The sequence below is a fragment of the Dipodomys spectabilis genome, unplaced genomic scaffold (assembly GCF_019054845.1).
Source record: "Dipodomys spectabilis isolate Male_0828 unplaced genomic scaffold, ASM1905484v1 ptg000233l, whole genome shotgun sequence".
NCBI lineage: Eukaryota > Metazoa > Chordata > Mammalia > Rodentia > Heteromyidae > Dipodomys > Dipodomys spectabilis.
The window spans coordinates 717942-745925 of NW_024870910.1; the positions used below are offsets into that span (position 1 = coordinate 717942).

Genomic DNA, 27984 nt, shown 5'->3' on the forward strand with positions numbered 1-27984 from the left:
CAGTATTTTCATGTTCCTTAAAGAAATTTTAAACACCCTCTTTAGTTTGTTTTTTTTTTTCCAAATACAAAGTTGTTTAATAGATGGTTTAAAAGCATCTACATGCCCGGTGCTGGTGGCTCACACCTGTGATCCTAGCTTCTCAAGAGGCTAAGATCTGAGGACTAGGGTTCAAAGCCAGCCCGGGCAGGAAAGTCTGTGGGACTCTCATCTCCAACGAATCACGAGAAAACCGGAAGTGGCGATGTGGCTCAAAATGGTAGAGTGCTTGTCTTGAGTGAAAGAGCTCTGGGGCAGCGCTCTGAGTTCAGGTCCCACGAGGGGGAGCGGGGCGGGGAGTGTCCACATGGAAGGTTATGGAGTTTCTTCCCAGGGGCCGTTTGTGATTACAGTTAATTTCATCTGATTGAGCTTGCATCATCCACCCTCTTCATCCACTTGGATCCTGCGGAGGCTGGCAGGTGCCCACCTTTCCATGTTTCTGATACCGCCCAGCCTTTATTTTCCAGAGCAAGTCCTCCCTTTCTTTATCAATAGGAAGTCAAGTCAGAATCCTTATGGAACTTATTACCTGAATCATCATATCCTAAGGAATGTTTGACTGAAGTTTACCAAGTCTGAAAGTCACCACAGTCTCCATGAGAACATGCCAGCATGGTACGCCTGGGTGTGAATCCCAGATCTGTCATGCAAGTGGGTCCTGAGTCACTTTGGTCAAGGGCAAAGCCTCTCTGTTTCAGTTTCCTTAGCTATAAACAGATGCAGTAGTTTCATCACATCAAGGGCGCTAGTAGTACCATGACACGCCTCTGGACGCTAAAGGAGGCCTCTCAGTGATCGCTGGTGGGCCACTGCCCAGGCCTAGGACGTCCGCCCAGGGCCACTGTCCAGGCCCAGCGCATCAAGGCTGGGCAGCGTCCTAGCCATTCCCCGAGGCCCCGCCCACCAGCCCCGCCCCTTGCAGTAAATCACCTTCGGCCCCACCCCTACCTCCGCCCCCGGGCCTGTGCCCAGCTTCTAGCCATGGCCCTCACCGTGCGCGAAGCTCCGCCCTTACTCACTTCGTTGCCCCGCCCTCGTCCTGCCCCTACCCTGTCACGTCCCTAGCGGAGTAGGAAGCTACGGGTCCGCCCTGGGCGCCCCGCCCCCTGCTTCATCTTCGGCCCCACCCTCGCCCCGCCCTGGGCCCGGCTCTCCGCCCGTGGCCACGCCCCCGCGGCGCGTGCAGCCTCGGCCCCGCCCTGCCGCCGGGTCGCGCGCCCTTGGCAGAGTCGCGTCGCCCTCGCCTCGGCCGACGCCCGCGGGACGTGGGTTTCTGAGGGAGGCGGACGCCATGGCGGTCGAGGCCCTCGCGGTGGAGGCCGTGGCCTCGCGCCTGGAGCGGCAGGAGGAGGACATCCGCTGGCTGTGGGCCGAGGTCCAGCGGCTGCGGGACGAGCAGCTGCAGCCGCCCGACCCGAGCCAGGCCGCGGGGCCGAGCCTCACGCGCGAGGTGGCGCGGCTCCGGGCTGAGAACCGCGAGCTGCGCCACCGCCTCTACCGCCTGCGGCTGTGCCGGGCCGAGGGGCTGAGCCACGGGGCCTCGCGAGGCCGGGAGGCCGGGAGCTCCGCCCCGGCCGCGCAGGTAACGGGACCCGCGGGGAGCCCGGGCCGCGCGGGTCGGGCCGGGGCGGCCTGCCGGGCGCGCGCTGGGCTCCGTCCAGCCGGGCGGCCGCCCGCAGCGCGTGTCCAGCACGGCACGCGCGTCCCCACCTCCGTGCCTGCCCCGTGCCCCACATGGCATCAGAGGTGTCCCCAGCCCCGTGATCCCGTCTGGTGCTCTGCAGCAGGTGGTCAGGGTGGCATCTGTGGCCCCAAGCCCGTTTCCCTGCCTGGTGCCCCACACGGTACCAGTGTCCCCAGCCCCGCTACCCCCACTGACATCTGGGTCCCCAACCCCACTGGCCCAGCTCGGTGCCCACAGCACAGCGCCCAGGACGGGCAAGTGTGTCTCCAACGTTAAGACTTGTCCGATTGAGATGTTCTTTGCCAAGGATAACTGTGGTGCACTAGCAACATAGTTTGTTTGGTTTTGCTCTACTGGAGTTTTTGTTTTTTTGTTTTTTAAATCAGGGCCTTAACGCTTGTGAGGCAAGAGAGTCTGATCCTGATCTGTCTGAGCAGCTGGGGTTTTATAGGGGTGCCACCACTACGCCCCACCTCTAGCAACATCTTAATGAGATGATGGGTGAAAAGTCTCTGGTGACAGTTACAGTGACAGTTGTTTATAAGGCACATCTCCTCCTTCCTCAGGCTTCAGATGTGTAGCTGTTACTTGCCTTTATTATTATCTTTCAGCCTCCTTCTAGTAAAAGTCAGGAAAAAGATTCTAAAAAGAAGAAACTGAAAGAAAGTGAGCCAGATGGTGAGGTAAGCCATTACAATGGGAATAATATAAAATACCCCCTGAAATTTTAAAGATGGGTATGCAGGAGTTTTGACACAAACCGAGTTACTAATTAAATTATTATTTGGGTCATATAAATACGTCTTTAGTTAAAGATGAGCTAGTCACCCAGTTCTATTAGAAGTACTTCTCAGTTTCTTAAAGGTGAGATAGCAGATCTCTTCTTTGTATTAAGGAAACTAGTGACTCTGCTTTTTATTTTTATTTTTTAAATAAAAATCATTATAACAGCCTGAATGTATTCATTGTGTATCAGCATTTGGTACATTTGGACAAAGGAGGACAATCTGATGTCAAAGATATCAGTGTAGTCTGGACTTCAGATCAGCTAGGAGAAACAACTTGAGAAGAAAGTGAGATGAAGAGTCAACCCTCTTCTTCATCCATAGTTCAGCAAACTACAAGTTGAAAAAATGTTTGGAAGCAGTCCATTTAGGGACTTTTAGAGTCATTATTCCCTGTTTACCTAGTCTTTTGGTCATAAGCATCTACCGATGACTTTTAAGGGTACAGGGAAATATGCACGGGTTATATACGCACACTAGGCCACTTTATTTGAGGGACGTGAGCATCCACAGACTTTGGTATCCATGGGGCTTCTGGACCAAATCCCCCCTGGATGCTGAAGGATGGCTGTGTATAAGTAAGTGTTGTGTCACTCTGTATGTGTGCTAGAAACAGTAGGAAAGGCAGGTGTGGCAAGTGGAGTTGTTTGAAGGGGCAGGCTTTAACTGGACCCCTAGAGCTAGGAAGCAGTTGGATATGTGGGGCAGGGTCTTCTGTGGAGGAAAGTACAGGTGAGGCTCTCCCTGTGTATACTGAGCAGACCTTGAGGTGTGAAATGAATTCAGAGCTGTGCAGTAGGGCATGATTGGGTTTTATAAGTAAGTGTATAAGGGCTGTGTGTATTTATCCCAGTGTATCCTAATGATTTTTAGGTGAAGCAACCACATTTTATAAAAGAAAGGTTGAAGCTTTTTGAAACATTGAAGAAAGAGCATCAACTCTTATTAGCTACTGAAGAAAAGAATACAAGTGGTGTGATTACAGTAAAAATGCCTGATGGGAAGACGGTGGAAGGACAAATGTGGAAAACAACACCTTATCACGTGGCTTCTGGGATCAGGTAGGCCATCTATGTCAATATCTACATTTCTCTATCAGAAAGAGAAAGAGAGAGAGAGACACAGAGATACAGAGACACATAGAGACAAAGAGAGAGACAGAGACAGAGACTGAGAAATCAGTTTGATAGATTCAGTTATTATACCTGAGTCTGGAGAAAATGTTTTCTGCCTGGAGAAAATCTTTTTTTTTTTATTCAATTGAATAAATTGAAAAGGCCATTTAAATACATAATTGAATATCAGAATGTGATCTCTTCTAAAGGTCTAAAATTTAAAGTTCTAATAAAAATATAGTAGTGAGCTGGGCATTGGTGACTAACACCTATAATTCTAACTACTCAGAAGACTGAGATCTGAAGCTTGCAGTTATGAAGTCACCCCAGGCAGAAGAGGCTATAAGACTTATCTCCAATAACCACCAGAAAGCCGGAAGTTGGAAGTGTGGCTCAGGTGATAGAACTCTAGCTTGGAGCAAAAAAAACTAAGGGACAATTCTCAGGCACTGAGCTCGAGCTCCAGTACAAGCACACACACACCCCATTCATAGGAATATTTAATTGCCAAAATAAAGCAGATTAAAACCTAAAAAGAAGTAAGCAAAATGCCCAGCAAGTCTTGGTTCTCTGTTACTAAATAGCATGATTAAGAGGCTATTTAAGGTTAGGGAAAGTGCTGTGGTTTATTGTTAATTGTAAGAAGTGGGTTACAAAATAAGATATACAGGGGCTGGGAAGGTGGCTCAGTGGTAGAGCGCTTGCCTTGCATGCCTGAGGCCCTGGGTTCAATTCCCCAGCACCACATAAGCAAAAAGAAAAAAAGGCCAGAGGTGGTGCTGTGGCTCAAGTGGTAGAGCGCTAGCCTTGAGCTGAAGAGCTGAGGGACAGCGCCCAGGCCCAGAGTTCAGGCCCCACTACTGGACCAAACAAACACAAAAAAACAAAATAAGATATACATATAGATATACATATAATAGTATTAATTTTTTATGTTGGTATGTATAGAAAAATGTGGAAGGGTATGTAATATCAAATTCAGAGTGGTGAGACTGAGGATGATTCTTGTTTTCTTTATGCTTTCTAGGTTTCTTCTCTTGCTTATTTTTCTCAATAATTTGCAATGGGCACCGGTGATTCATGCCTATAATCCTAGTTATTTAGGAGACTGAGATCTGAGTATCTCAGTTTGAAGTCAACCCAGGCAGGAAAGTCCATGAGACTCTAATTTCCAATAAACTACCAAAAAGCCAGAAGTAGAACATGTGGTAATTATGGCTTTTTCCTCCCTAGTCAGGAAGTGGCTGAAAGCATGGTGATTGCCAAGGTCAATGGAGAATTGTGGGACCTGGATCGGCCTCTGGAAGGGGATTCCACCCTGGAGCTACTGACGTTTGACAGTGAGGAGGCTCAAGCTGTAAGTATTTAAAACCCAGGTGGTGGAACTTGAGCCATTTAAGGTTCACAATTACAATATGATGTTTAACAGGTATCTCCTGAAATTTTTTGGAATGAATAAACACATGGTTTTGTTTTTGTTTTTGGGTCTGGTTGTGGGCCTGAACTCTGGGCCTGGACGCTGTCCTTTAGCTCTTCAGCTCAAGGCTAGCGCTCTACCACTTGAACCACAGCGCCATTTCCGGCTTTTTTTTTTTTTTCTGCTTGTGTGGTGCTGAGGAATTGAACCCAGGACCTCATGCATGCAAGGCAAGCGCTCTACCACTGAGCCACCTTCCCAGCCCAACACATAGTTTTTTAAGTAGCTCGTATTTATTTCCTTAAAATAATTGTTTTCCTAATTTTCCTATTATATCAAAAGTGCATGTACTTTATATAATTTTAATATGTGTGGGAGAACTGGAACAATTACAAAAACTCCAGTATCTTTTAGATACTTATAAATGCAATTTTCTTAAATTTTCTTAATTTCATTAAAATAAAAATGCCACTTTTATTTTTGGTTGGTTGTGGGGCTTGAACTCTGGGCCCAGGTGCTGTCCCTCAGCTCTTCAACTCAAGGCTAGTGCTCTACCACAGTGCTGCTTCTGGTTTTCTGAGTGGTTTATTGGAGATAAGAGTCTCACGGCCTTGGGCTGGGAAGGTGGCTCAGTGGTAGAGCGCTTGCCTTGCATGCCTTAGGCCCTGGGTTTGATTCCTCAGCACCACATAAGCAAAAAGAAAAAAGCCGGAAGTGGCGCTGTGGCTCAAGTGGTAGAGTGCTAGCCTTGAGCTGAAGAGCTGAGGGACAGCGCCCAGGCCCAGAGTTCAGACCCCATGATCGGACCAAAAAAAAAAAAAAGGAGTCTCACGGCCTTCCCTGCCCAGGCTGGCTTTGAACCGAGATCCTCAGATCTCATCCTCCTGAATAGCTAGGATTACAGGTGTGAGCCACCAGCACCTGCCTCCACATTTTTTTTTTTTTTTGGGGTCCGGTCGTGGGGCCTGAACTCTGGGCCTGGGCACTATCCCTCAGCTCTTCAGCTCAAGGCTAGCGCTCTACCACCTGAGCCACAGCGCCACTTCTGGCTTTTTTTCTTTTTGCTTATGTGGTGCTGAGGAATGGAACCCAGGGCCTCAGGCATGCAAGGCAAACACTCTACCACTGAGCCACCTTCCCAGCCCTCCACATTTTTATATGTAGGTTTTTGATACACATTGTCACTTTCACTTTTCAGGCTCCTTAGAAGTAGTTCATTAATAGGTGAAGGAAACAGAAAAAAGTCATCAAAACTCATAATTTTTTGAGATAGGTCTTGTTTTATAGCCCAGGTTGGCCTCAAACATGATGTGTAGGCCAGGCTAACCTTGTTAAAGGCTAGCTCCCAATCATGATTCTCATATCTCAGCTTCCCGAGTAGCTAAGATTATAGGCATGAACCACCGGCACCCAGCTAGCTCACCATGAAATTTTTGATCCTAACCCTGGCTTATTTCTTCCCTGTTTATCCATCTCAGTGTTTCCTCACTGTTTCCCTAGTCCAGTATCTTGGAGGTTACATGTGTTCAGCCCCACATCCTCAACTCTAGTCCTCAGTTTATCAGGAGTCCTTGGCGGATTGCGCTTTTGTAGAGTATCTGGAAGGTGCTGACCTCTCTCCATCTCCACAGGCTCTACCAATGAATTTCCACTCATCCTTTTGTACTACCACCCCTAAAACTGCCTGCTTCCTGTTCTCTTCCCTTGAAACCCATCCCCATACTGCTATCAAACTGTGATCAAAACGTATAGTAGCCAAGCTGGATGGCCCAGGCCTGTAATTCCAGCACTTGGGAGTCTAAGGCAGAAAGATCATGAATTTGAGGCCAGCCTGGCTACATAGTGAGACTCTGCTTGGAAGAAACCAAAACCAAAACCAAACAAAACGTAAATGGAATGGTTTCTGCTTAGTGCTCACTAATGTGTCCATTGCAATTGGAGTAAAGCTCAGCCCCTTCCCAGGGCTGCATGGTGGCTGGCTCTTCCTTTCTGCTCTTCTGTTTATAACCTGAGTGCTGGCCACTCAGGCCTTTCTGAACCCTGTGCTTGTGGGGCCTTTGTTATGATTCTTTTTCACAGAGCCCTTCTTATCCTATGGATCCTCTCCTGGTTCTCTCCATTGCCCACCTCTCCTACAGTAGACTAATTGCATGAGGGCTGCAACTCCATTTCTGTTCTGGTTGTTTTCCCAGCACCAAACACAGTGTTTGGGGTCAACACAATGCCCCAAAAGGGGTGTTGGGCTGATGTTGGCTATCAGCCACGATCCTGGCAACATTTAGTAGACGCTGTGCCCCAAGGATGACCCTCTGGGTTGCTTCTCAGCGTGAGCCCAGCCTAGTGACCTGGGTCAGGACTGCACATAGCTGCTCAGTCAGCCGATCCCATTATAATCAGCTTTCTGACTGTTCTGGGGTTCCTGTTTAATGAAAGGGAAAAAAAAGTGCCAGCAGGGGCTTCATTAACCTGTACCTGCATTTATTTGGTGATTTAATTTTAATTTATGGGTAAATTGAAATTTAATTCCTTATCTCTAGACTAAGCTATGTAAGTGAATTTTAGTAACCCATAAACTAAAGTGAATTCCTTGGGAATTTGGAACCAGATCAGCTTTCTAAACTTGTAGAATGTAAGGTTGCCAGCAGGCATTCTTGGCAGCATCTCATTCTCCCCAGCCTTCATTCTGACAGAGATATAAAATGCCCTTGACTTTGGCATTATCCCAGGGAGCCATGTTGGCTGTCTATATACCCAGCCCAGAGCTGCAGCTACTCTGCTTTTCCTCTCTCCTGATCTACACCAGATTTCCACGCCTCCTCTGTGTGTGTTCCAAGTGGACATTCTCACCCCACACCTATGTGCTCAAAAGGAACGAGGCAGCAGCTTTTCTCAGCTTTTGCCAGGCTCTGGTGAATGCCAGGGAGAGCACAGCTCTCACATGGACATTGTAGACACATTGCCTGTATCCCCTCAAAACTCACCCACTTGGCTCATTTGTGGATCTTCCTATAAATGTCTATGGCTCTGGCTTCTGTCCTGCCCACACAGGTGTACTGGCACTCCAGTGCGCACATCCTGGGAGAGGCCATGGAACTTTACTACGGAGGCCACCTGTGCTATGGCCCGCCTATTGAAAATGGATTTTATTACGACATGTTCATCGAGGACAGGTAACACCCCTGAACACTGGCTTTCCAAAGGCCGTGTGCTTATTCCCCATTGTTTTATGATGGCTTCATCTTTGCTCACTCATTACATGTTGGATACTGTGAGTTAGGTAGATTGGTGAACCATTTGTAAAAATTGGTTTTTTCATGAGTTTCGATTCTAGGGAAATTTTTGATGTTTTATCTCTTTTTCCCAGAAAAATAGTATATGCTAGCTGTCTAATGTGAGACCTGCTAGTGCAGATCTCAATTCACATACATCTTCCTCTCAGGCATGTCCTCACAGCCACTGGCAGCAGGGACATGGTGAGCCCTTACTGCAGATCTATGGAACAAAAGCGTAAATGCCAGGTCCATAGGGAAGAGCACACAGAAGAGCAGGCTTCCAAGGAGCCCGCAGCCTGGCCAGGGAGGCTCCTAGCAGGGCAGAGGAGAGATGATGAGATCCTGCAGCATCTGTCTAGGCCCATATTCCTCTCAGGAGTAGTAGTATGGAGTGCTGGACTCCCCACTGCCCAGTGTAGTAAAGCCTCAGGCCAGTTTTCACGGGGAGTCACTGGTGAGGAAGGCCACAGGTCAGAGGCCAGAGAAACATTAGAGTGTCAGAAGGTCTATAGTGACGTACATGGTTCTTTCTTTTAGAGCAGTGTCCAGCACGGAGCTGGCAGCCCTGGAGAGCATGTGTAAAACCATCATAAAAGAGAAGCAGCCTTTTGAAAGACTAGAAGTCAGCAAGGAAACCCTCCTGGAAATGTTCAAGGTAACTGGGAAAACAGAACAAAAGCCTTTTACTAGGAACACGAAAAGCAATTAATGTGGGCTAACTTTTTCCCTTCCCTCCCCACTGCTAAAAAAAAAAGTCCTCTATTGCTCCCCACAGTATCCCCAGCCTTGCACTGATCGTGTGGTGGCTCATAGCCACTTGCTGTGACATTTCTGCTTTTCCAGGAAATTTTCAAACAGCTGTGTAGGTAAAAGGCCAGGTGAAAATTTTTCAAGTATATATTTATAAATCTGACAAAATCTGAGCAGTATTAATAGCTGTCTAGTGGGAAAACTGAATTCTGTATTCTTGAATAAAGAAGTTTGATTCTAGAATTGGAAATAAAGTCAAGAGCATTAAATTCAACAATATCTGTACTTGTATACACATTATGGCCATCTTTTTGGAAGTAGTTTCTGTTAAAATTGAAAAGAAAAACGATTTTAACTTGTAGCTGGGGATATAGCTTTGTGGAAGGCTTTGGGTTTGATCTCCAGAAGGGCATAAATAAATGAATAAATAATTATCATCTGTAAAAGTTGTTGAATTTGGTTTTCTAGAACAATATTACCCAGCAGAAATATAATGGAATCCACAAATCAGATCACCATGTATAATCTTAGATTTTGTAGAAAATAATTTTATTTAAACCAATATGTCAAAAATGTCATTTCAATACATAGCCAAATGAGGTCCTGCATGTTTTCTGCTTGTAGCCTCTCATGTCAGATTGCCTGGCTGTAAGGGATGGTCCAGGGCCCGGGTCAGAAGGTATAGCTCTAGGCTGTGAGCTCTTTGTGTCAAGTAGCTCAGCACCTGGACCCTAGTGCCTGCTCTGGCACTGCTTTATTTTTTGTTGTTGTTTTTGTTTTTGGGTCTGGTCGTGGGGCCTGAACTCTGGGCCTGGGCGCTGTCCCTCAGCTCTTCAGCTCAAGGCTAGCGCTCTACCACTTGAGCCATAGCGCCACTTCCGGCTTTTTTCTTTTTGCTTATGTGGTACTGAGGAATCGAACCCAGGGCCTCATGCATGCAAGGCAAGCGCTCTACCGCTGAGCCACCTTCCCAGCCCTCTGGCACTGCTTTTGAAAGAGGCATGAGTACTAATTTGCAAATACATTTTTCTTTGTAGTATAATAAATTTAAGTGCCGCATTCTGAAGGAGAAGGTCAACACTCCAACCACCACAGTTTACAGGTTTGTATGCATACATTTTAACACTTCTCAATGGCAAACCTGAAGATCTGAGAGGTTGAGCAGAGCATGTTTTCTAGAGGGTAGTCTGTCGTATAGCTGATAAATGATTTCAGTTAGGAGCCCAAAAATATTGCCACTTATTTTCTCCTTCATAGCTATTAGGATGGTACTAAGACTAATTTTTTTTTTTTTTTTTTTTTTTTTTGCGATACTAGGATTCAAGTTCAGGGTCTCTTACTTGCTAGATTGGTGCTATACTGCTGATCTGTGCCTCCAGCTGTTTGTCATTAGTTATTTTTAGGCTAGTGTCTTCCTTAACCCAGACACATCCTCAAGCCTTCATTTGTCTACTCTAGGCTTCCCATCCTGGCTGTGATCACAGGGGCATACCACCACACCCAGCTTCCCTCCATAGACTTTTTCTCACAGATTTTTCTGCCTGAGCTGGCTTGGAACCATGATCCTTCCCATCTTATCCTCCCATGTAGCTGGAGATGATAGGCATGTATCACTGTACCCAGCTGTCATCTGAAAAATGTCTTTCAAACTTTTCTTCTTGGGCTATCCTGAAACTGTGATCTTCCTAAACTCAACCTCCCAAGGAGCTAGGTTTATAGGCATGACCTACTGCACCCTGCTGTTATTTGTCTATTGTCCTTCCCTCTTTTTTATGTTCCTGCTCTTTAGGTACTGCTGGGACCGTCATGGTTCTATATAGAGAGTGAATATTTATATTGTTTTGACCATCAATATGCACCAGCAGGGAACTGCTTTTCCACAGTTAAGTGCTGTGGTTCTCTGGTGTCAATAAAGTAGACAGGAAAGTTGTGTCTCTTTGTGCAGGCTCTGCCCAGTACATCTCTTATATTACATGAACTTGTTACCATTAGGAGGGAGACTAGGTTTGCCAACATTGGCCTTCCTGTTCCCGTTAGTTTATGTGACTTCATTTAATTTTTGACACTCCCTCCCCCCAAAAAAGCCTTTCTTCTCTGCAATGAGTTGAAGATATCATTTAGGCATTTGAAGCAAAGGAGGTGAGGGATGAGGGAGAATGATAGAGTAGTAAATTTGATGAGGCCCGTTGTATGTTTGTATGGACATATCACTATGGAATCCCTGTACAACTAATATGTGGTAATAAAAATACTAATCATGTGAATTGACATTTTTACATGTAGAGCTTCATTCTGTGTGTGTGCGTGCGTGCTGATAGTGGGGCTTGAACTCAGGACCTTGCACTCTTGCTCTGCTTTTTCACTCACAGTTGGCACTGTACCACTTCAGCCATACCCCTAATTCAGTTTTTTTTTGCTGGTTCATTGAAGATGGAGTCTTGAAGACTTTTCCTGCCTAGGCTGGCTTTGAACTGTTATCCTCCAGATCTCAGCTTTCTGAGTAGCTGGGATTACACGGCTGCCTAGGCTGGCTTTTTTCTGAGTAGCTGGGATTACATGGGCTACTGGATCCCAGCCTCTTTTTGCTTTTGACATTTATTTTTTAAACTAAGATATCGAGGTAGTTCATTTTGTAAGAAACCAGATAATTGCAGTCCTGAAAACTGGTATAGACCAGGGAATATTTGACTTTTCAATTTTATGACAATGGCAGCTTTTGAGAGCCATGACCGTTAAAAGTAGCATCTCTCTTATATAATTTCTTTCAGAAGGTGTTCTGTGGTGTTTGAATTTGAGGAAAAGACAGAATATTGAGTTCAGAGGCTAGATGAGTGGTTTTTCTCCTGGACTTTTACATTTTTTTAAGTTGTTATTGTTAAGTAGTTGTACAAAGGAGTTATAATTTCATATAGAATCTTAATTCTTAATTTAGAATCCAGAAGAGAGAAATAGACCATTTACTTAACACATACAGAGAGCCAGGCATCCTAGCTAGTTGGGAAGTTGAGATTGTTAGGCTTGGGGTTCAATACCAGCCTGGACAGGAACAATTTCAGAGCCTCTTTCTCAATGAAGAATTGAATATGGTGGCCCACACCTGTTATTCTAGCTACTGAGAAATCTGACAAGTGAATTACACCCAGGTATGTACCTGGGTGGGAAGTAAGACTATATCTCAAAGATAACAACCAAAAATAAGAACTGCCAAGCATGGCTCAGTGGAAACAGCACTTCTTGGGAAGTGGGAGGCCCTGAGTTCAAATCGTAGCATCACAAAAAAAATGTGTGTGCGTGTGCATGTGTGTGTATATACACACAGACATATGAAGATATGGTTAGAATAATCGGAAAAAAATCTGTAAAAGTGTCCTAAATATCTCTTTATAGGTGTGGTCCACTAATTGACCTTTGTAAAGGCCCCCATGTTAGACACACAGGGAAAATTAAAACCATAAAACTTTTCAAGGTAAGAATTGATTTTTTAACTTATAAATACAGCAAACTTAAGGTAAACTAGATGATAAGGGATTTCAATTATATATCTGAACTCTGAATATGATATTTTAAACACTTGTTCTCATTTGGCTGAAAGTAATATGTATTTTAGAGTATTGATCCGTTAGAAAACTACATATGACTTTAATTTTATTTAATGTTATTGTATCAGAATACATTTCTGTTTCATATATTTTGGATAATTCTGTCCTTTATGTAGCTGACCTCCCATAGTCATAGGTTTTGCATCTGTAGAGTTAACAAACTGCAAATTAAAATATTTGAAAAAATTTCGTCGATACAGATGTGTGCAGACTTTTTTCAGGTAATAGATTTCCTAATCAATAGAGGATAACAGATATTTCCATAGTATTTAGTATATGCAATTTAAGCATTTAGAGATGATTTAAAGCCTATAGAAGGATCGTGTATGTTATATAGAAATACTATGCCATTTTATATAAGGTGAGAAAATAAGAATTTTCATACTTATGGAAGGTTCTGGAAATAATTTCCCTCCAGATAGCAAGGATTGATTGTACTAGGGCTTTCTTCAGTTGCCTAGTGCAAGCAAGAATATTTATCTCCATGTAAAATAAAGTACTGCAGGAAAAAGGACAAAGGAAAAAGGTGATTTAATAGAGAAAACATGGCTCTGGGAATCAAGAGATGTAGCAATGACTTTGTAGTCCAAACTTTTCTGGGCCTTTGGCTTTCTCAAAAAAACTTTTGGTGAACTACTGTGGTGAAATCACCCTCTGTACAATTAATATATACTTAAAATGATATATTAAAAAAAGCAACATGGGCTGTCAGCCCTGCCCATTTATGTTCTTAGTCCCTGAGCCATTGCTCACTGGGGCTCATCTTCCCTTTCTCGGACTGCCTGCCTCTTTTTCTTCTACTTGATTGCTCTTCAATATTCTTCCTTTCCATTCCCTCACATTTCATTCCTACTCTTCACATAATTCACTGAGGTGCTATAATTTGGAAAATCATACTTGTAATTAGAGCTTTCCAGATTTAATTAGAATTAATTTTAGATTCTCTCTAGCAACATAAAAAAGTCTTTTTGAAACAAGCAATGCAGATACTGCGAGGGAAAACCATGACTATATTCAACAGCAGAGATGTTGATACCCAGTATGTAAAATGTTTATCAAAATCTTGTGCAATGTATAGAATTCCTCGACATATTGGGAAGGCAATTCCGAAATGGAAATCCTGCAGAGAATCTATGGGATATCTTTCCCTGATAATAAAATGATGAAGACCTGGGAAAAATTCCAAGAGGAAGCCAAGAACCGAGACCACAGGAAAATTGGGAAGGTATGCCCCACTTTCCTGGAGCCATGGAAATATAAGCCTGTCTTTGTTTCCTTATGATTGCATTTCATACAACAAAACTGCTATTTTCCTGGTACTCATAACCTGAATTATCTTTTAACCTCTCCCTTTCCTATGTCTTTTATTAGTTTCTTTAAATTGCACCTTTATAATTTTTTTATCATGATATGTATCATGATATAAAAATAAAGCTCTTTTTTTTAAATGATATACACTTGATAGCATACTATTTACTAAGGAGGTAAGATACTGTATAGAAAGAAGGAATGATATTTGAAAATGGATGGATTCTGGGTTTTAATCTCAGTCCTTCCAGGCCAGGATTGAGCTGTGTCATGTGGTGGCTAAGGTGTTAACTTAGGAAACTCACTGCCCTCATCCCTCCTGCCGAGCATCTGATGGGATCACCGGGTTGCCCACACAGGGAAGGCTCTCAGGAAGTGACAATTATGAGAATGGTCATCATCACTTAAAGCCCACCTTTTACAGTGGACTTCTATGGTATTTTCTTTTTTTTTTTTTTTTTTTTGGGTCCAGTCGTGGGGCGTGAACTCTGGGCCTGGGCGCTGTCCCTCAGCTCTTCAGCTCAAGGCTAGCGCTCTACCACTTGAGCCACAGCACCACTTCTGGCTTTTTTCTGTTTGCTTATGTGGTGCTGAGGAATCGAACCCAGGGCCTCATGCATGCAAGGCAAGCACTCTACCACTGAGCCACCTTCCCAGCCCTTCTATGGTGTTTTCTGTCACATTTTCTCCTCGTGAGATCTTCTGAGTATGTCATGAAAGTGTTCACAGTGAAGAGCGTGTGATGACAGGCCAGCCTCAAGGCCAGGTCTCCATGAGTGTGCCCTATAATGTATGGTTAGGGGAAGTACTGAGGGCTTGGGAATGGCTGGTATTAGAAGATGGAGAAATCACTGAGCATGGCATGTTCTGATCCTAGTAGGTCACGTGTGTGCTGACTATTGAGTGATAAGAGGTAATGTTTGAAATGTAATTACTGTTTCCATCTAGGAACAAGAACTTTTCTTTTTCCATGACCTGAGTCCAGGAAGCTGTTTTTTTCTTCCTAGAGGAGCCTTCATTTATAATACACTCATGGATTTTATACGAGTAAGTTAGTTAAATATTTTTTAAAATTGTTATTGAACTGCATTTTACATTTTATTATTTTTTCTCATAATTGAGTAGTCAAGTAGTTCTATGGATTGTGTCTTCTAATAAAAACCTGGAGATGATTTTTTTCTTGGATTTAATAAAATGTGCCTCTCTAGAGCATGTAGAATATAAAAATGAGTGTGGATATCTCTGTAGGAGAGGAAAAAAGAGAAAGTGTCTTCTCTGGTACAAAATGTTCAGTTAGGAAGCTCTTTTGTTGTCTGCGGCCTGACTTCCTGGTGATTTATGAGTCCCATAGAAAAGAATGAAAAGCACTTACATCAAATTCCTACCAGTGGTACAAGTTCATAGATGGGAAAGTCTTCTGTGTCTGCATGGTTAGGACGACAGAGACATTGTTCAGAGGTGATTCACATGGACTGCTGGGGTTCCTGTCCATTCTCACTTCATTTTGTCTTTCCTGTAAGTAGTAGCTACAACAATCCACGGTGTAGTGATGTTTCAGTCAATGACAGACCATCTATGTAATGGAGAACCCATAATGTATCAGGCAGTCTCATTGCCCTGTCAGATTATGTGGTTGTAGCTGTCTTAGGTAGGGTAAGTCACTGTTGAACATTCTCATGATGAATTTGCTTAATAACAACATTCTCAAGATCCATCCTTGTTAATAACTGAGACAAGGTCTCAAGGTATAGTCCAGGCTGGCCTTGAACTCATTATGTAGCCTAGGATGGACTGGAACTCACGATCCTCTTACTTTAGCCTCTTGATATGCACCACCACACCAAGCTACAATCTTCAATAAGTTGATTTTTATGTAGCAACTATTACTAACTGACCCTCAGAGATTCTCTTACAAACTATAAAACTACTTGCAGCTTATTCTGTAGTGGTTTGAGTAGTTGCCTATTTAACCTTTCTTTCAAATTTGGTTCTCTTACTTTAGAATCAATTTGATGCCAAGATTTGTATGAGCTGGTATCTTAGAACTTCTTTGCATTATCATCCTGGCTATTCCCCTATAGCTTTCCTGTTTTGGATTGCTTCTTTCCTGGTCCTTGTCTTCTTCCTCTTTGCTAATCTATAACTCACATTTGGGGAGCACTTCCTTCAGTAACTTTCTGAGGAAAAGTACATGGGATGCACTGGTTATTGTCTGTGGCTTCACTAGTCTTTTTTTCCTTCCTTGCCTTGCATGTGCCTGGATCCTGAGAGTGATCTCTACAGACTCTGTCACTGGCCAACACACATTCCAGGAAAAGTGGCCAGAGAGAGGCAGGTGGAAGGCAGAGGTCAGGGAAGTTGAAGTGTCCCTGAAAGTTGTTAGAGATTTTGGTAGATGGTGATGACCAATCACAGTTGCTACTTCGGTTATATCATCCTTGCTAAAAATCAGCACACCACCCAGTACCTACAACTCCTAAGGAGAAGGGTGGAGATCAGTTGCTACTTTGGTTGTATTATCCTTGCTGAAAAATCAACACACCACCCGGTGCCTAGAACTCTGGAGGGGAAAGGTGGAGATGAAACAGAAAGGCTTTATGGTGGCCTTAAAGGGCTCTCTTATCTTTTATAGATGCAAGACAGACATGGCTGATGATCAGGCCCAAGGTCTGGTTGTGTGGGTTGCTGAATTGTAAAGGCATTTAAATATACAACCCTAGTAGTCTAATGCTAAGGTAAGGACACTGGTTGGGAAGGAGTGGGTCCCTGAGTTGTGTAGCACTCCTCCATTCTCTCTCTGTAGGTGGACATTCTTTATTTTAATGGGCTTGAGAGAGCAGTTGTTTCTGTAGGATTACATTAGCTTTTGTAATGAGAAAGTATTTGAAGATTTTTTATTCACTTGATGTATAGGAGCTCATGGGGTGTGTTCAGATCACCAGGCCTTGTGGTACCTGAGGTTGCCTGAAATTGTCCCTGGGCGACAAAGTACATTGCCTTCATGTTCAGAGTCATTTTCCAGGTTCCTTCAGGAGGCTAGACTGAGCCATTGACTGAGAGCTTGCTTTTCCTAGCCTTGATTACCTCCGCTCTCCAGAGAAAGAAGTTGATGGCATAGCATTAGATATACTTTCCCCCAACTTTTCGTCTGAAACATTCAAATCTACAGAAAAGTTAAAGCATAGTGAGTGTGCATTTTCTATTTAAAACTAAATGCATCAAGACTATAGCATGCAACATGGCAATGAGATTTACTAAATTATACAATTATTCTCTTTCTAAGAGATCAGGAAAAACATTCTGCTGTTTATTATATTGTATTTCAATTTAGTAGTTTTCAAAGAATTAAACTACTTCATACTATATGCTGTTGATGTTAATGGGCTTTTGTTTTTTTGCTCTGAAAAGACAAGAAACCATTCTAAAGGGGAATTTCTTAAGATCAGGTTTTCAGAGGTATTGGTCCATGGTCAACTGGCACTGTTGGTTCTGGGCCATGGTGAAGCAGATTATTACGGCGGAAGGGCATGGCTAAGCAAAGTTCTCCCCTTGTGGTGTCTAGAAAGCACAAAAAGAAAGGGGGAGCTGGGCACCTGTGGCTCATTCCTGTAATCCTAGCTACTCAGGAGACTAAGATCTAAGGACTAAGGTTCAAAGCCAGGCTGAGCAAAAAAGTCTATGAAACCTTCAGATCTAATGAACCAGTAAAATGTCAACCAAAGGTGTGGCTCAAGTGGTAATGTCAGTCAAGCAAGCACACTGAACAAATGTGAGGACCTGAGTTCAAACCCCAGTACTGGAGGAAAAGGAAGGAAGAAAGAAAAAGGGAGAGGAGCCCAGGATAAGACAAGGTCCTCAAGAACACCAATGACCTTCTTCCTCCAGTAAGGCCCACCTCTGAATGTCCCTACCATCTTCCAGTAATGCCACTCGATTATGAGTCTGTCATTGGATTACTCTACTTATCATGTCAGAACTGATGTCCTCCACCAGCCAGAGACCAGGCCTTCAACCCATGAGCCTTTTGAGGGAAACTTCATCTCAACTATAGCACTGTTACATGTTATACAATAAGTATATGCATGCAGTTTTTACTGAGCATATGTAAATCGTGTTCTGGTTCACAAACATGAATCATGAATTAAAATAGAAGACACAGTCTTTTAAAATAATTGCTCTGAGTACTGCCTTGCATGGAATTGTGATCTGTCTTCTCAGATATTAACACTAAATGCATTTGTCTGGAAGGAGGAATAGCTTGTGGAATTGGTGATCTGCTTTGGCAGATACTAAATCTAAACACATTTATCTTGAAGGAGGAATATCACAAGCGCGACTTCACCGAAGTGCTCTCCCCCAACATATACAACAGTAAACTCTGGGAGGCCTCAGGCCACTGGCAGCATTACAGCGAGAACATGTTTACCTTTGACATCGAAAAGGACACATTTGCTCTCAAGCCCATGAATTGTCCAGGACACTGGTGAGTATTCAAGGGGAAGCAGATTTTGCCTGAATGTAATATACCCTTCATCGTAGGTTTTACTATTACTGATTTGCTTTGTAGAGCTAAGTGATTCCTTTTGTCCACTTACCAAGTGATTTATTCCTGAGAGCAAATTTACTTCTTGAAATGTATTTGATCTTTAGTATGTGTGGAATGTTAGCTGGGGGTGATTTAATTTTATTTTTCTCAGAGGACATAATGTACATTTTACAAATTATTACATGTCCTCCTAATGGCAATATACCTCAAGTATGCATAGTTGCATATAGGAATTCCATACTGTGGGTTACTATAAAACAAACAGAAATTGATGGCCAATAGGCTAGTGGATATGGTGATTCCAATGTTCCTTTCCTTTCATCCCTGAAACTGGGATACATTTTATAATTGATGACACTTTAAGATTATATCACATTGTAAACCATATGTTATTTTCTGTCTTGGTGGCACATAATGACACATTTTCTTATAGAATGTCTTAGATTCTATGAGAGATTATAACAAAAGAAGCCAGGAGCACATGTGTTGGACAGTTGGTTATACAAAGGTTAGACCAGTCTCCTGCCAGGAACTTGTTCAGTTATTTCTGGAGCCCGTGAAGACAGACAGCCCCATCCAAGGGGCTTCACCCAAGACTCACTGTGTGGACAAACACAGGGAACAGATTTCTGGCTGAGAAAGCTAACAGGCTTCTTTCTCAGGGTGCTGCAGTGATGGAAGCTTAAGGTTCAGCCATTTCTAGGAGAGGGCTATGGTCTATAGCTCAGGGGTAAAGTGCATGCTTAACCTGTGTACCACCCTGGGCTTGACTCCTAGACCCAAAAAAAGTAAAAAATAATAATTCTTAGGCCTATAAACCAGAACCAGGAATTTTTGAAACTGGAGGCTTAACTATAACTACTTCTTTATATATTGCATGAAACTGTGTTTCTGCATCTTTTCTAGTCTCATGTTTGCCCATCGTCCACGGTCGTGGAGGGAAATGCCTCTTCGATTGGCGGACTTTGGAGTCCTTCATAGAAATGAACTGTCGGGGACTTTGAGCGGCTTAACCCGAGTCAGGCGCTTTCAGCAGGACGACGCTCACATCTTCTGCACGGTGGAGCAGGTAGACCATGGTCCAGGAGAGGCATGGCTGTGACAAGTTCACATGCCTCAGTCTCTCAGAATTGCTGTGAAAGTGTTTGTCCTGGATGTATGTGGCTCCAGTATCAGTGGTTCTTTAATGTCAGTCAACAGGTCACTAATTTCCTACCATAACATTTATTAGTCTTTTCCTTTGGAAATCTTCGCTTATTTTATTAACTTAAATTCTATTATGTTGAGTGAATTTAAAGGATTTGGAGGTGTTTTGTTTTTCATAATTGCCTAGAACTGAAAGAGTTTCAAAACCATCATGCAAAAGGTCACCACCAAACAAACACTGGCCAACGCTTTGTCCTGATGGGCAGATAGAACAACAACAGAACATGTTCTTTGAACATGCATGTGGAATGTTTACCAAGATACCCCAGGTCTCAACAAATGTAAAAGGATTTACTAAACAAAGTTTACTGAACAAATTCTTTGCTACAGTCAGCTTACAGTAGAAATCAATAACAGCAAGCTATTTGGAAAACTTTCAGATGTTTGAAAGATAAATAGCATGCTTCTAAATAAATAAAGAAGAAACACGAAGAAAGCAAGAAAACATGTATGTAGTGAAAGCACAACACATGGCAACTTGTGGGATCCCACTGAAACAGCATAGATGCTACCTACCTCAGTGAGAAAGGGAGGCACTTTCAAATCGGTCATCTCTGCTTCTACTTCAGAAACAAGAAGCTGGGCATAGTGGCACATGCCTACAATCCCAGTACCTGCGAGGATGAGGCAGGATTGCCAGATAGAGGCCAGGATGACTACATAGTGAAAGGCTACCTAAAACCAAACAACAACAACAACACACACGCACACACACAAAAACCCAAAACACACAAACTACACAGCATGATCACGAACACAAAGTCAACATGTCTTAACCAAAATTTAACAGATTGAATCTACCAGCTATTTTTTAGAAGTATAATGGATCTTGATCAAGTAGGTGCCGTCCTAAGAATAGAAGATGGGTTTAATGCTAGAAAGGAAAGTATTGTAACTTACCATCTTAGCAAATGAAAGAAAGAAAACATGTTCATCCTGGCCCTGGACCTGGGGACTAGAGTTTAAACTCAAGGTTTGGCTTTCTTGTTCACAGCTGCAACTCTACTACTTGAGCCATACTTCCAGCCATGCTACATCTTATTGCCCATATTAATATATGCAAGAAAAATCAGTAAGCAAAATCTAATAGTTATTTTCCATAAAAATTCAGATTAAGAATGGAAAAGAACTTCAACCTAAAGACATTTATGAAAATCTAAAGGTAGCAGAGCATGGTAGCTCACATCTGAAATTCCATGTACTTGGGAGGCTGAGCTCAGGAAGATACTGATTTGAGACCAGCCCTGGCTCAACTGACAAAACACCTGAGTGGCAGGCGCCTGTTATACCAGCTATGCCAGAAGCATAAATAGAATCACTGTTCAGGCTTGCTTGAGCAAAAAAGTAAGACCATGTTTTCTTTTCTTTTCTTTTTTTTGTCTTTTCTTTTTTTTTTTTTGGTACTGGGGATCGAACCCAGGACGTTGCACTTGCTAGGCAAGTGCTTTGCCACTGAGCTACATCCCAGCCCAGACCATGTTTTAAAAATTAATGAAAGAAAGAAAAGGGCCGAGGGCATGGCTCCAGGGATTGAATACCTGACTCTGACTAGTAAGTGCAAGGCCCTGAGTTCAAAACAAAACAAATAAAAATCAAAAACTTAAAGCTAATTTCGTACTTAGTAGTGAAAGTATGCTTTATCCCAAGGGTCAGAAGCAAGATAAGGATGTAACTTCTTGTTACTTCTACTAGTAATTACTGTACTAGAGAAGCTCTATAATAAAATAAAGCAAGACAGCCAGGTGCTCCTGGCTCCCTGTTATTCTAGTTACCCAGGAGGCTGGCTTCTGAAGTGCTGAGGTTCAAAGCCAGCCCAGGCAGAAAAGTCGGTGAATCTTAATCCAAAATAACCAGCAGAAAGCAAGGCTGGAGGTATGGCTCAAATTGTAAAGTGCCAGCCAAACAAACAAGCTGAGCAAATATAAAACTCCTGAGTTCAAACCCCAATACTGAACAACAACAACAATAATAATAATGATGATGCACAACAAATAAAAAGCAGAGGTCATAATCATCTGTGACATGAATGTCATCTACAAAAAAGTCCCCAGAACTGAGTTTTTTTTAACATGGTAGCATGGAATATCAATATATAAAATTAATTGCATTTTTGCATACTAGCAGAGAATCATTAGAAACTGAAAATAAAGATGCTATAAAGGAATTTAATTTGTAGTTGCTCATGTCACCTATGTAAAATTGTTGCTCTGGTTTCAGATAGAAGAAGAAATAATGGGGTGTTTGCAGTTTTTGCAATCTGTTTACTCAACGTTTGGTTTCTCCTTTCAATTAAACCTGTCAACAAGGCCTGAAAACTTCCTAGGAGACACTGAGCTATGGGATGAAGCTGAAAAGGTGAGGAGGAACCCAGTGCCTGTCCTTCAAACACTCGAGTAACTGGGACACCAACCCAGAGGCTACATCTTGTATCTGCTGCACATTTACATCAGATTTCCACTCTGATTTATTTTTCTGTGTCAGCTCCCTCCTGCAGGAGGGATCTTACCTCCTTACCTCCAGAGTTTGGGTGGAGTTTTTTGTTGTTGTTGTTGTTTGTTTTTTGTTGTTGTTGTTTTGGTCATGGGCCTGGGCACTGTCCCTCAGCTCTTCAGCTCAAGGGGAGCTTTCTACTACTTGAGCCACAGTGCCACTTCCAGTTTTCTGGAGATAGGAGTCTCATGGTCTTTCCTGCCTGGGCTGGCTTTGAACCGCGATCCTCAGATCTCAGCCTCCTGAGTAGCTAGGATTACAAGCATGAGCCACCAGCGCCCGGCTGGGTGGAGTTTTGACAGTTTTCTTCCCAGGGGCAACCCATTCAAAGGTATATTGGGAGACTAAAGGCCCCTTCTGTTGGTACTCAGCATCAGACCCAAGCACCTTAATCACAAGCCACACAGAAATTACTTAGTGGCCTAAGACCAAAGGGAGACTCCTACCCTTGTAAATCATAAAGATGTTCCCCAGGCCTCAGCAGAGGTAGAGGAAAGGCAAAAGAGAAGTTCTGACAAGGCCCATGGTCTTAGCCTTCCCACTGTGGAAGCCAGAGCCAAGGCCCTCACGCTTCCTCCTTCTCATGTGAGAGGCTTCACCCACAAGGACAAATGCGTCTTGAACTTTGAGCCAAGAAATGAAGCTGCCAGTGCAGTGAGCAGAGGGGCCTGCACTGGAAGTAGGACCCAAGCGTCTCTGCCCTAAACTCTTACCTGGAATTCCTTGGGACAGCTTAGTAAACTTCCTTATTGATACCTGCATACATTTCTTAAGAGGCAGAACCATCTTACTCACCGTCATGTCTTCCCTGCTCAACAGTTAATTGAGTGTAGAAGATGTGCAAGAAGTATATGTTGGCTGGGTGCTGGTGGCTCACACCTGTAATCCTAGCTACTCAGGAGGCTGAGATCTGAAGATTGTGGTTCAAAGCCAGCCCAAGCAGGAAAGCCCATAAAACTCTTACGTCCAGTTAAAAAACCACCAGAAAACTAGAAGTGGCGCTGTGGCTCAAGTGGTAGAAGGTTTGCCTTGAGCTGAAGAGCTGAGGGACAGCACCCAGGCCCAGAGTTCAAGCCCGACGACCGACAAAAAAAAAAAAGTATATGTTAAACAAAGAATGCAATGACATACTTATTGAACTTACTTTCATCAGGTCTAGAGCAACAAAAAAATAGATAAGTATACAATAAAGCAGGCACTTTTTTAAAACATTTTCTTCTTTAACAATAAAATAGCAACTACAAAATAGCTTGGTGGAATTTGGAAAACCATGGAAAATGAACCCAGGTGATGGAGCATTTTATGGCCCTAAAGTAAGTAGATCATAGGCTTCCAAATAAAAATTTTTAAATGATTAAAAAAAACCTTTTTAAGCAAATTTTTTAACTTACAGATTGATATAAAAATCAACGATGCTATTGGCAGATACCATCAGTGTGCTACCATTCAATTGGACTTCCAGTTGCCTATTAGATTTAATCTTACGTATGTTAGGTGAGTAATTAGACATGATAAATGCTACAGTAAGAGTATCCTTATTATTTGTCATCTGAGTATGAATAATGCAAACTTAAATATTAGTGAACCTCTCTCCTCTCTCTCTCTCTGCACACACACACATACACACACCTGCTTATAGTCTAGCTGGAGCTTTTCTTCATCCATTTTGTGTTCTATGCCAAAATATCTGAGGCTGGATACTTCATAAAGAAAAGAGGTTTATTTAGTTCATCATTCTGATAGCTGACAAGTCCATCCAGTATGGCACTGGAATCTGTCAAGGTCCCCTTAATTGTATCTCAACATGGCAGAGAAACAGTAAGGGAAACAGCTGCATGTTGAAGGAGATGAAGATATGGAGTGGCTTTCCATTTTAACAACCCACTCTCTTGAGAACCATCCCAGCTCTGAGAAAGCCATATTGTGGCTCCCTTCTGAGGTTAATGTCCCTAGACCTAAATAATCATCTACTAGGCCTTGCCTCTTAAAGACCTACCCTTTGCTGAGCTGTTGGGTATATCCTCATGGTTATAAGTGCACAGGTTACCTTTGTTGCAATAAGGTGCTATTTTATCTTTCTAAGAAACATGTACACAAGTCTTGGGGAACTTACCTCATTACTAATCATAATTTCTAGCTCTGTTCTTTTATACAGGGGAGAAGGATGAGTGTCAAAGGGTTTCAGGTCTGCCGATGGTTTTGCAGAACAAAACTCAGGGACGTGGTAGTGTCAAGAGTGTGTGCATTGGATGCAGCAAGCGTGGCTGTGCACACAGGTGGTGGAAACTGAGAGAGGGTGTGGGAGTTCATTACACTATTCTCTGCTTTTGAATGTATTTCCAATGTCCTGTAATAAAACTTCTTAAAAGCAAGTGAGAAAAGATTAGCAAGTAAAGCCATCTTTGGGGGAGAAAATATGGCCTCCAAACAAAACAATCTGTTAAAGAAGACACAACCAAAACACTAGTCTAAATCTAGACAAAGCTCAATATGAGAAGTAAAGTTACTGCCCAACCTTATGAAAACACTAACATAAGTAATTTTCATTTTTCAGCAAGGATGGGGATGATAAGAAAAGACCGGTGATCATTCACCGAGCTGTGCTGGGGTCCGTGGAAAGGATGATAGCCATTCTCGCAGAAAACTACGCAGGGAAATGGTAAGTGATGGAAAGGAAAACCACACTTCTAGTAAGAGTAAATGGATATGAAAAACATTGGCAGCTTATGCTTTCTATCGGCAAGTATCTACACAGCCCATTACCCTTAGAGGAGGAGCTCAGTGGTGTTAGTTTGTTCATCTATTTCAGGCTCTTTCCAAGTAGTTGCTATGTGGAAAAAACATATATCCTGCCCCCTGGGAGACTGCATCCTGCCACACTCCCACCTCTTCAACCTCCATTGTAAACAGCATAGACTGCCTTGGCCTGTAACTGAGGAAAACCAGCAAACCTGACCCTCCAGTGGCCTGAACAATGATCTGAGAGGTCAGCTCCAGCAGCCCAGCCCCACCAAGGAGGCCTGCTGGAAGCTGGCTAGAGGTGTGGAATCATACTAATGCAGGGCTAGCCTTACTGCTTTGATAACCAATTCAGAGATTTAGAAGTAACTAGACTGGAAAATAAAAACCCAACAGATAGATTAGGGGAAGAAGGCGATTGATCTCTCAGAGTGGCCTACTGAGGCAGCCTGTTCTGCCCAGCACAAGGCCTTCATTGCTGAGGTTTTCAGCATTCACATATGAGAAGTCTTGGGTTGGGTGCTGTGGCTCACACCTGGAATTCTGTCTGTAAATTTTAATTGTTTGAAAATGCTTGTCTGACGTATTTTTCAGGCCTTTCTGGCTGTCCCCGCGTCAGGTAATGGTCATCCCCGTGGGACCAACGTGTGAAAAATACGCCTTTCAGGTACAAAGTCAATAACCACCTTGCCATGTATTATGTGTAGGTCACTGACTTCATGCTTTAAAATATTACATCATCATCATTTTATTTCAACAACTAATATGTTCAGTAATTGGGAGTAACACATGAATCATGTTTATGTAGCTGTGTCAGAACTATTTTTATTGGTTTTGAAAATTTGCATATTGAAACATTTTTTCCACTTGTCTCTATTAAGAAAAAGCATCTTCTTATATATTACTACATAACAAATTACCCTAAGACTTGGCAGTCTGCAAAAACAAATATTATCTCAGAGATTATCTCACAGTTTCTGAGTCAAAAGTCTGGGGGCAGCTTAGCTGGTTGCTTGGGGTATAGTGTCTCGTAAAGCTTGTCATGGGTCACAGGGGCGTGCTGGCCTGGAGATGGGGACTGCAAAGCTTGATGTAGAATCTGGCTACAAGTAACACGATGAACCTATTATTTTCTTCCAGGTATCCAATGAATTTTTTGAGGAAGGATTCATGGCTGATGTGGATTTAGATGACAGTTGTACATTAAATAAGAAAATACGGAATGCACAGCTGGCTCAGTATAATTTTATTTTGGGTAATTTGTTGTTCTCTTTTTCCAAACGTCTGTTTTTTGGCTTTGACTCAAAAAGTAAAATGAGAAATATGCCCCTGCTGATTATCACAACTTCATGTTTACTTATACACAAAGAAGAATCCTGGCTTAGCTGTTCCTAAGTACTAATGTTATGTGCAAGGTTTATATAACTCAAGTTGCACATGAGTCCTATGATAGAGTGTTTTTAGTAATTGTTAACATCTTAAGTCAAATGAAAAAAGAATGTGACAATGACCTCTTCAGTAGACTTATAATGTTTATGTTTGAGCCATGAGGCAGGCCTAAACTGTTTCCCCCATGTTTTTCTGGTTTAATTAGAAACCTTGAAGATTAATGGGTGGAAAAGATTCCAAGTTAAAAATAATCAAAAAATTTTAAAAAGTGAAAAAAATAAAACATCCCACGATGCACATGAGTAACTGGATATAAAATCCTAAATTTGGGCTTCAAGAATAATTATGAAGGGCTAGAGGCATGGTCAAGTTATAGACTACCTCCCTAGCAAGCACAAAGCCCTCACTGATTCAAACCCAGTATAGCCACAAAAACATCAAAGATATAAAAGTAATAATTTTGAAGTCAAGAGAAACTAGCATTCAGATGCCTACAGGCCTGGTACTGCTATACCTCCTGTAAGCTGAAAGAGTCAGCAGAAAGCAAAATGAACGTATAGTGAGCTGTCCTACCAAACTGTCCATTGACTTTGTAGTAGTAATTGTGATGCTTTTGTCAGGCTTGCTGTGGTGTAAGAAATCAAAAATTAGATTAGAAAAAAGATGATATAAAAGGTAGAATGATTCACTAGTCACACCATTGGAAGAGTCGCCAGGAGCACTCAGCAGCACTATTCTTCCTGTTCTGCTCTAGCCCTTTGGTCTTCTCTTCAATATCTGCTTTGTTGTATGTATCAGTTTCTTCTATGTGTCAACAAGCATGGGTGCAGATTCCTAATTATCTCACAATATGGACCCCCCCCCCCAATTTGGGAAATTGTGGCATGGCTGTAAGAGCTCTCTGCTCCTCTTTGCACCCCAAGACCACAATCCTGTTCTCTCAAGTGGACAGTAGGGAGATGGGATGAGAGGTCATCCCCCCCCCCCCCTGCCCCCAGGTCACTTAACTGTCAAAGGAAGAAGCTAATGACTCTTGACATGATGGTAAATCGTTTATTTTATATGTTTGTTTTCCTTGTTTCTACAGTGGTTGGAGAAAAGGAAAAGATAAACAATGCGGTGAATGTTCGGACAAGAGACAACAAAATTCACGGAGAGATTTCAGTGGCTTCTGCCATTGACAAACTGAAGAATCTTCAGCAATTACGTGTACTAAATGCTGAGGAAGACTTTTAAAGTCCTTTCCTTGCACTTGCTTCTGCATAGCCTTGTTTTGATGACTTAAATGTATTAACCAGTTAACATGTTAGTTTTTCTTAGAAATTTAGGCCCACTGCTGGGGTCCTCTTGTGGCCTCAGTTGGGAAAGGAACAATGAACCATTAACTGATTGCAACAAGTTTAAAAACTCAGTATGTTCTGAGGGTAAGACAAGCTTGGGAAATTTTCAAGCAGTCATTGCCTCCCAAGACTTACTCACTGAGAGAGAGAAATGAGGATGGTTGAAAGTTACTGCTACAATTGTGATTTTTCAAAAGATGGGCTTCAGGCCTGGGTGTGTAGCTCAGTGGTAGAACATTTGCCTAGTATGTGTGAGGGCTAGATCTCCAGCACTGCAAAAACGAAACAAAAGTAGGCTTCAA

General features: G+C 42.7%; 1 protein-coding gene across 1 annotated transcript; it reads left to right on the plus strand.

The window, feature by feature from the left end:
- Positions 1-1275: 1275 nt before the first annotated feature.
- On the plus strand, positions 1276-27734 carry Tars3 (threonyl-tRNA synthetase 3). The gene is made up of 19 exons (XM_042698509.1): positions 1276-1624; positions 2338-2409; positions 3385-3572; positions 4860-4983; positions 8092-8213; positions 8853-8970; positions 10103-10167; positions 12453-12531; positions 13743-13889; positions 14921-15019; positions 18289-18455; positions 19425-19587; positions 21942-22079; positions 23450-23527; positions 23608-23708; positions 24769-24873; positions 25548-25620; positions 26094-26208; positions 27430-27734. Exons 1-19 carry the CDS (start codon positions 1334-1336, stop codon positions 27576-27578), a joined length of 2394 nt encoding a protein of 797 aa, XP_042554443.1. The 5' UTR covers positions 1276-1333; the 3' UTR covers positions 27579-27734.
- The last annotated feature ends 250 nt before the right edge of the window (positions 27735-27984 follow it).